The following is an 8,946-nucleotide window of genomic DNA, read 5'->3' as shown; positions in this document are numbered from 1 at the left end:
ATCTGAACCTTTTGATTCCCAAGCCTTTGCTGCAATTTAAACTTCCCAATCTTTTACTCACTTTGGCTTCTTCGATCTCGGCCACTCAACTTCTCAACAACTCTCTCTCAATTTTCAGCAATTCCTTTCTAATTTTCTTAAATTCTCAATTTCTTGATTTTCACACTAAATTGTTTGTATGGTCGCCTTGTCTCTGTGATTGTGTCTCTCACTCTATATGACTGTCTTTCCCTCCCTCAGAAAGCCTCTATTTATAGGCTTGGGAAATCAATCAACTTAATACTGATTAATCAATCAACACAAAATTTAATCAATCTCCATTTACTCCAAGTTTACATATTTCCACATGTTTATTTTGCTAATTTTTTCCTTTGTTGGTTTAAATTGGAAGTTGAAGATTGTTGGCCTACTTCTTTATTTTATTTTTTTTCCTTTTCTGTTATTTTTTTTTCATTTTTATTTTCCAATGTACAGATTCATTTCCCTGTATTTCAATTTTTCTAGGTATTTTTATTTTATGGAGTAAAAAATTTGCCAAGTCATGTTATTTTAGCCCTAGACAAAATGAGGTGTCCACAACTGTTCATGGACAAAGTTGAAAAGTACCTAGTGTCATAATGTACGAGAGCATCAACCGCATAAGTTAGGGAGCGTCACAAGCTAACTTTGTTCTAGGCATTATGCTTGCATGTGACCCCTTGTTACATATGCATAGGGTTATAGACTACCATAATGTATACACTAGCGTAGGTTTATTTTTCAAGGATATTTCTATCCTAGGAAAAATATAGGAGTATGACTTTTCAAGCAATTTAATGTGTCCTTGTGTTAAACCTAAATTTGCACATGAAACTTACTAATCATTGTAAACATTTTTAACCTACTTGCTTCCCTCACTAAATACACATGATTAATGGAGGTGTTGCTTTAACGAATTACATTACTTCGATATTTATCATTTGGCTATTATTGTTTTCATGAATTATTTCATGCTTCCGCTTACATAACATTCAATGACGATAAATGAGTTGTGTTGGTAAATCATGTTAAACTTTTGACTGATTACTTCAACAATAGTCTGTTAACTAGCGTCTCATGACCCTACATATAAAAATGTGAAATACTTGGCCGATGATGCGTGTGGCCACGATAGCATATTATAATGTGCATTTATATAATATCTCTTTAAATATTTGCAAGATATCAGTTTAGTATTCTTGAGATTGGTGAACCAAAAATAATTTGATAACCAAAAAAAATAAAAAACTTGAATAAAATCAGTACAGTAAAATTATGGTATAAAAAAATATAGATATATTTGAAAGATGATTTCAGTGGGGTATGCGCTATTAAATGTAGTGACTATAGTGGGTTGTCCCACTCTAACGGTTCCAACCACAACCGTTGAAACGGCGTCAGCCACTGCACATCTGCCACCTCATCATTTATGACCGGAAGACTTTGCACACGGGCTTTGAAAGTCAACCCTGCGAGGCAGCGGGACAAGATCTTCACCATACACGTGGCGAAATATCCCAACAAAGTTGGCGTGATCTTCGGGGGTTAGTAGACGGACCATCGGTCTCCTTCCTCGGAAACGACGTCGTCGTCATCATAAAGCATAAAATGCCAACCTCCACATTTTTCAACTTTCTGCCAACTAATCTTTAGACACCTAAGCAAATTAATGTGCAAAAAATAGTTTACAAAATTTAGGGAAAAATTTTTTTAACTGATTTTTTTTTTTTAAATTCAATAATCAAAACATCCTAAATTCTGACATAGTTCTCATTTTAATTTATTTTATTTGACAAAAACATTTTTAGTAGTGAAGTTATAAATTTTATGAAAAAGAAACAGATTTTAAGAAAGACTAAAGGAAGTTTTCAATAAATATTTAAATAATTCTAAAATAATAATCTTTTTTTTTATAGAATTCTCTTTTCTTGTTTTGTTTTTCCCTCCCTTTCACAATATTCATGAATAATAATTTATCTTAAAAAATTTAATTATTATTTTATATGAAGCATTTAAGCTAATATACTTTATATAGTTTCATTCTCAACTATCTTGAAAACACAAGATAAAGTGTTATTTTAAGAAAATTTAGATTGTTAATGCATTAATTAGACTTTAATTTGATGTTATTGATGATTAAATTAAAGATGTTTTTAAAATACAATATTAATGAATATTTAGGAATAATCAATTAACAAAATTAATTTTTATAAGTAATAAAATAGCCATTACATATACATTTTTACTTATTCCCTTGTTTGTTAGTTTCAATAAATGGAATAAATTTACTTCTATTGAAATCTATAATTAAGAAATATTTAGCATAGACTACTATTTTTATTTATTTTTTGATTTATATAAGAACTCTAACTACTAACGAACCTTTTGGACCCCCTGATGTGGCATCAAATTTAAGAATCAACGTTTTTCGCTCCCAAGTCTCGCTAATCAGAGTAAAGTACGGATGCAAATATTACTTTTGTGCATCAATTAGACGTTTGACTAATTCGACTCCCGGAACATATCTCCATTACCATCCAATATCTCCGCTGGCTCACAGAGAACGCTCACCGTCCACTATTGTTTGGATTTTGTGTGTACCACTTAGTTGCAAAGTTTTTAAATAATGCCATAAGAAATTTTTTATATATAATATGTTAGATTTAAATCATAAGAAGGGTGAAGAGTTGTACGAGGATGAGAGATAAGTTGATTTGTGTAGCTTAGGTTTAGTCTACAAATATTGAAAAATATTTACTTATTTTCATTTCCAATAATTATATTAAAAATGGTAGAGTGAATGAAACAATTTTCATTTTTCAATTATATATTACAAACTTGTTTTCTAATTTTCTAAATATTATACAAGAATTAAAAATTCTAAAAATAATAAAAATATTTTTTTCTAAATTTCTTATACAAATTTTAAAAATTGAAAAACAAGTTTTATTTTTTATAATAATTTTAAAATATTAGAAATAAATTTTTTTTTTTAAAAGTGAATAATTCCTAATGGTTTATTTTTTTATTTTTTATTGTTGCCAAATTGTAAAATAAATTAAAAGTTTGCAATTCTTGTAAAATCTATAAAAAAAATATATATATTGGAAAACTAATTTTCACAATTAAAAATTTCCTAATTTTTTTCCCCAAATTATACACACATACACACAAAGAGAAAGTTTAGAAAGGAAGGGAGGCTAAGACTTCTGTCAATCCTCTCGTCTTAGCCCCTGATCTTTACACCATTCTTACTTCGAGACTTAGACACCCGATATCTTATTTCTATATAAAGATATGGACATGTGAACCTTTTAATTGATAAATATTTGTTCATGTCAAGTTTTTCAAAATTACCCAAACTCAAGCACATAATTAATTAGTTACCTTAATAATTTTTTAAATAACAAAAAATATATATTTAAAAGCAGAGATTTAAATATCAATGTGTATTTAATTAAAACTAATACAAAACAATCATTTATTTAGCATAAATATGAAAACTTAGTTTTCTATGATTAATAATTTGGGTAAATTGTAATTAAAATTCTAATAAAAAACTATCTTAAAATTGTTTATTTTAATATTATTATTTTTGGATACTTTAATTTTATGTATTTTTTTGTGATTAGATAAAAATAAATAGGGATTATTGTTAATGCAAACCCCAATTAAAATGAGAGGAAAGAAGAAGGAGAAGAAGATAAACCCTTAATAAAAGACTTTCTTATTATAATATATTTTTTGGGGGGTTTTTATTGTAGGCTTTTTAGCAATTGGATAAAACTTGACTTGTCTTGTCCACATTCCCAAGAAGCATTGCCCAACTCGACTATGACTCATCTGTAATCTTCCCATTTGTTATCTTCTCATTACCTCTTTCCACGCTTCGTATGTATATAAAGCTCCCGTGACTCTTTCCTCACCTCTCCCTCTCGCTCTCGCCTTGAATCCCTGCTGAAGAACGAAGAAGGAGAAGAAGGAGAAAAGAAAATGAGCGAAGAGGAGGCTGTGTATGTTGGTTCCATTGATCAAGGAACAACAAGCACACGATTCATAATTTACGATAAGCATGCCCACCCTGTTGGATCTCACCAGGTCGAGTTCACGCAGTTCTACCCAGAAGCAGGGTATTTAAAATTCTTACCCCCCCCCCCCCCTCACTCTATCTCTCGGTTTTTTTTTCTGTTCTTTTTTTTCTCCTTCTGTGAAAATTCTCTGATCTCTCTCTCTCTCTAGATGGGTGGAGCACGATCCGGTGGAGATTCTGGAGAGCGTGAGGGTGTGTATTGCGAAGGCTCTTGACAAGGCCACCGCGGATGGGCACAACGTTGACAGTGGATTGAGAGCTATTGGCTTGACAAATCAGAGGGAAACTACTCTTCTTTGGAGTAAATCTACAGGGATGCCCCTCTACAATGCCATTGTTTGGATGGATGCTCGAACCAGTGCCATCTGCCGGTATCTTTATGTTCATCTCTTTTTCTCAATTACGGTTCTATTATTCATTCTTGATTGGCTTTTGCTTATTTTTGGATTTGGATCAACACCTTTGTCTTAAGCTCCTGTTATTCAGGCATGATATCTGTGCTATTCTGCAATCCAACGAAGAGTTGCTGCTTTATTTTTTTCATTTTGTTTGTATAGGAATTAGAGAATCAATTTAGGGCGAATTGGGTTTAAATTATTTTAGCATTTAGATCAATACACATGTTTGGTTTTTGCAATTTGTGGTCTGCCCTTTTTCATGGAGGAGCGAATTGTTGAGTTCCGGAATGCTGTTTGGTTTTTGGCAGGAAGCTAGAGGAAGAACTGCCAGGAGGACGAACCCATTTTGTGGAGACATGTGGTTTGCCTATAAGCACTTATTTCAGTGCCGTGAAGCTGCTATGGTTGTTGGAGAATGTGGATGCTGTTAGACAAGCTGTGAATACAGGGGACGCTCTGTTTGGAACTGTGGACGCCTGGTTAATATGGAATTTAACTGGAGGCGTGGGTGGGGGCTTACACGTCACCGATGTTTCGAATGCATCACGGACAATGCTTATGAACATCAAAACCCTTGATTGGGATAAGCCCACACTAGAAACCCTTGGAATCCCTGCTGACATTCTTCCCAAAATTGTAAGCAATTCTGAGGTTATAGGGACAATTGCAAAAGGGTGGCTAATTCCAGGAGTCCCGATCTCTGGATGCTTGGGGGACCAGCATGCGGCAATGCTGGGGCAAGGTTGCCACAAAGGTGAGGCCAAAAGCACTTATGGAACTGGGGCTTTTATACTTATCAACACTGGTGAAGAGGTTATTCAGTCGAAGCATGGCCTTTTAGGAACTTTAGCTTTTAAGCTTGGTCCAGATGCTCCAACAAACTATGCTCTAGAAGGCTCAATTGCCATTGCAGGAGCTGCAGTTCAGTGGCTTAGAGACAGTCTTGGCATAATTAGTAGTGCACGAGAAATTGAGGAATTGGCATCTTCAGTTGACTCTACTGGTGGGGTTTATTTTGTGCCTGCATTCAATGGATTGTTTGCTCCATGGTGGCGTGACGATGCACGTGGAGTGTGTATTGGGATCACGAGGTTTACAAACAAGGCTCACATTGCTCGAGCTGTGCTGGAGAGCATGTGCTTTCAGGTGAATGATGTTTTGGATTCAATGCACAAGGACACTGGAGAGAATGGGGAGGTAAAGAATGAGGATGGGGAGTTCCTGCTGCGAGTCGATGGTGGTGCTACTGTTAACAATCTTTTGATGCAAACTCAGGTTCAGGATTTTTTCAATACTGTTATTTATGATTTCTCATTCAGCTATGCTTATAGACACCTTATCTTTCACCAATACAAACAATTTAGCCACTTGGTGAACTTTTGATATCTTATTTTCTTCTATAAAAATTGTTCTGCATACTCATAGTATTTACAGTATTCCTGTTCTTTTGTTTTTGTTTTTTTTATGCATAGATTATTTATTCTCTGTCATAGCTTCTAAAGGACACATGGAAATGTGTTTTTTGTTTGATTCCATGATCTTTCTGGTTCATATTTGGGTTCTGTTTGTTTGCCAAAATATTAAATTCACGAAAAAAGATTGTGCCGAGTCTTTTGATGAGATATATAATGTCTGTATTTTTGGATGTTTTGAGATGTGCATAATTGAAAAATGAAATAAAGAATATGGGAACACTACTTTCCATCATTTGAACAAATATAATTTTTTTAGTCCAGAAAATTATGCTGCAGATGTGAAGTGTCATGAATATGTTAATGCCATGTTCCAAATGTACTTTTTTTGTCATTAAACATGGCAGTGATGAGGAAAAATTTCAGGGTTGTTTTAAAATGCATGGATTTTCATAAGCACTTCTGCTCTTCCTCATTGTGTTTGATGTTGATTATGTGTAATTAAACAAATTTCAGTATTGACTCTCATGACCTCATCGACTCCATGTCAAGAAGAAAATGTCATTTATGTTATTTCCTTTAGAATATATAAACAAATTATTAATGTTTAGCAGCAGTTCTATCATACCAACCTTGTGGTTAACAATTTTTTTCAGATATAATTTGGCAAACAGATAGTTGCATATACACTAGTTGCTGCAGTTGCCGATTTTCTCTATATCTTATAGCTGTTGTGGCATTACTTGTTATCTTTCTTGAGTAGATCTAAAATATTTTATACAGTAGTGACATGGCCTTTACCAGACCACTTCGATTCTGGTGTTTTTTTTCTTGATAATTTTTTCCCCAAGTGGCCTATTGTTCGGATTGTCTTTTTTATTCAAGGTACCTAACTTAAAATTTGATTCTGATTTGCAGGCAGATTTGCTGGGATGCCCAGTGGTGAGACCCGCTGACATCGAGACAACAGCACTTGGAGCAGCATATGCTGCTGGATTAGCCGTTGGGGTTTGGACAGAAGAAGAGATTTTTGCCACCAAGGCTGAGAAATCGACTGTTTTTTGCCCCCGCATAGACAAAGAACAGAGAAAGAAGAAGTTGGAGTGCTGGTACAAGGCTGTTTCCAGGACTTTTGACTTGGCTGATCTTTCTCTTTAATTCTTTTTCCTTGCCCATCTTTCTTCTCTTTCGGCCTTTTAGCTTCAATATTAGCTGCTAATAACAAAACTAGTGGTTAATTGCTGGTGTATATTTTTGTGCCTGATGCACATCATTCCTTTATTCTAAAAGAATTATTTATCTTTTGGTAAACGCTGATCTTCAACTCTTGTTACCAGAGTGTTCGAATAATGAAATCTAGCATGTAAATTGATTCATTCGTCTGCCCTATTTTATTAGCTGAATATTTTGTCATATTGGATAGGCATAAAACCATACGATGTTTTCTATGGATTCAAAAGGCAGGGACACCAACCTTCAACATGGGAATGAAGTCCAAGTTCTTGTTCTGCCCTTTGTTGTTCTCCCACCTGCCCTCTCTTATTACAATACTTGAGCAACATTCTTTTTAGGAACCCCCCTTTTCTCTAAGCACCATTGTTTGGGCGTTTAACATACCATCATTGATTGTCTATGTTCAATCTTGTAAAACTTCACTTTGCCCAGCAGAGTGTTGAAACTTTTAAGTTTGGAGTTCAGTTTTGAGTGCTATTCATTTTAGGAAGAATCTGTTTTCTGCTGCACTTAACTAAAGACATGGATCAAGGGCCAGCAGTGCTGCTGCACCCATTTCCTACTCATCTATCTAATAAAGCTTGTTCCACATTGATTAATCCTCTCCTGCGGCAATGCATTTCGTCACCAGAATAAGCTTTGCCTCATCGAAGGCCAGATAAGCTTCTAAGAACAAGTGCCAATCTCACCCTATAATATTTACAGGAAGTGTGATTTCTCTGCAATCACAAGTGCAATAAGTTGGAAGCTTAAAAAATGACATTATTTTGCGTTGATCTGATCAACAAACTTGAAACGTAAAAAGGCTTAGTTCTATTTAAGAATGCCATTTACACTAATTTGTGCACATTTATTCTATAATCCATATCCATTTATATATTCTTAAGAATTTCATTTTGGTAGCAAGTTGAATTTTAACAAAAAAAAATATCATCATTTTTTTCCATCTCTTCTGCAGTGTCAAATTTTGTTGTTTATGCATTTAAATTTATCGAAATATATTCTGTTATATGATTAACAGTTGTTGTAGTTGTTTGCTCTTGTTGCTACTCTTATGCCGTTCTAACCAATTATTGTTTTATTTTTAGTTTTTCAATTTTTTAGTTACTCAGTTATTCTGTTACATGTGTGTATATATATATATATATATCCTTATGAGTACATCAAGAATAATAAGAGAAGAGAAGAACTCTCTCTGCATTTTTTTAGTCTCTCACAGCTCTCTACATTTTTCTAGTTTCTTTCTCATTTGCTTCTCTGTTCTCTTTCATTGCAATCTTTTGTTTTTTGTAAAATAGTATCAGAGACAACTTGATTGCAAATCTTGTGTTTCTTTCTTTCCTGAAGAAAACACATTCAACATTTTTTTTCTCCCTCGTGTTTTTTTTTTTTCATCATGACTTATCCTGTTTCATCCTCTGAAATTCATCCATCTAATCCATATTTCATGCATCATGGCAAAAACCCTAGTTCACTTTTGGTTTCTCAACAATTGACTTGACCTGATGATTATCCTAGTTGGAGGCGTGCCATAATATTGGCTTTATTAGCCAAAAACAAATATGGTTTCGCAAATGGCACAATAGTTTAGCCTAAAGATGAAGATCCTCTATTTGCAGGCTGGTCAAAGTGTAATACAATGATCCTTTCTTGGCTCTTGAATGCTATATCAAGAGACATTGCATCAAGTATTTTATATCACGAATCTGCGAAAGACTTTTGGGATGATCTTTCTGTCCGATTTCAACAATCAAATGGACCACGTCTCTTTCAGTTAAAGAAAGATATCTCCAAC

The 8,946-nt window shown here is 33.9% G+C and overlaps 1 protein-coding gene across 1 annotated transcript; it reads left to right on the top strand.

Annotated features, from left to right (window-relative positions):
* Positions 1-3,859: 3,859 nt before the first annotated feature.
* LOC131157567 (glycerol kinase) lies at positions 3,860-7,294 on the top strand. The gene is made up of 4 exons (XM_058111814.1): positions 3,860-4,148; positions 4,258-4,479; positions 4,815-5,781; positions 6,837-7,294. Exons 1-4 carry the CDS (start codon positions 4,012-4,014, stop codon positions 7,074-7,076), a joined length of 1,566 nt encoding a protein of 521 aa, XP_057967797.1. The 5' UTR covers positions 3,860-4,011; the 3' UTR covers positions 7,077-7,294.
* The last annotated feature ends 1,652 nt before the right edge of the window (positions 7,295-8,946 follow it).

Source organism: Malania oleifera, chromosome 6 (assembly GCF_029873635.1).
Source record: "Malania oleifera isolate guangnan ecotype guangnan chromosome 6, ASM2987363v1, whole genome shotgun sequence".
Taxonomy (NCBI): domain Eukaryota; kingdom Viridiplantae; phylum Streptophyta; class Magnoliopsida; order Santalales; family Ximeniaceae; genus Malania; species Malania oleifera.
This window is presented reverse-complemented; position numbering and strand designations above follow the sequence as displayed.

What these genes read in the sequence shown, in the direction of transcription:
- LOC131157567 (XM_058111814.1), top strand. Translation starts at nt 4,012, where the DNA reads ATGAGCGAAGAGGAGGCTGTGTATGTTGGTTCCATTGATCAAGGAACA. An exon ending in CAGTTCTACCCAGAAGCAGG is followed by an intron (nt 4,149 to 4,257) that starts GTATTTAAAATT and finishes CTCTCTCTCTAG; the next exon opens with ATGGGTGGAGCACGATCCGG. An exon ending in ATCTTTTGATGCAAACTCAG is followed by an intron (nt 5,782 to 6,836) that starts GTTCAGGATTTT and finishes TCTGATTTGCAG; the next exon opens with GCAGATTTGCTGGGATGCCC.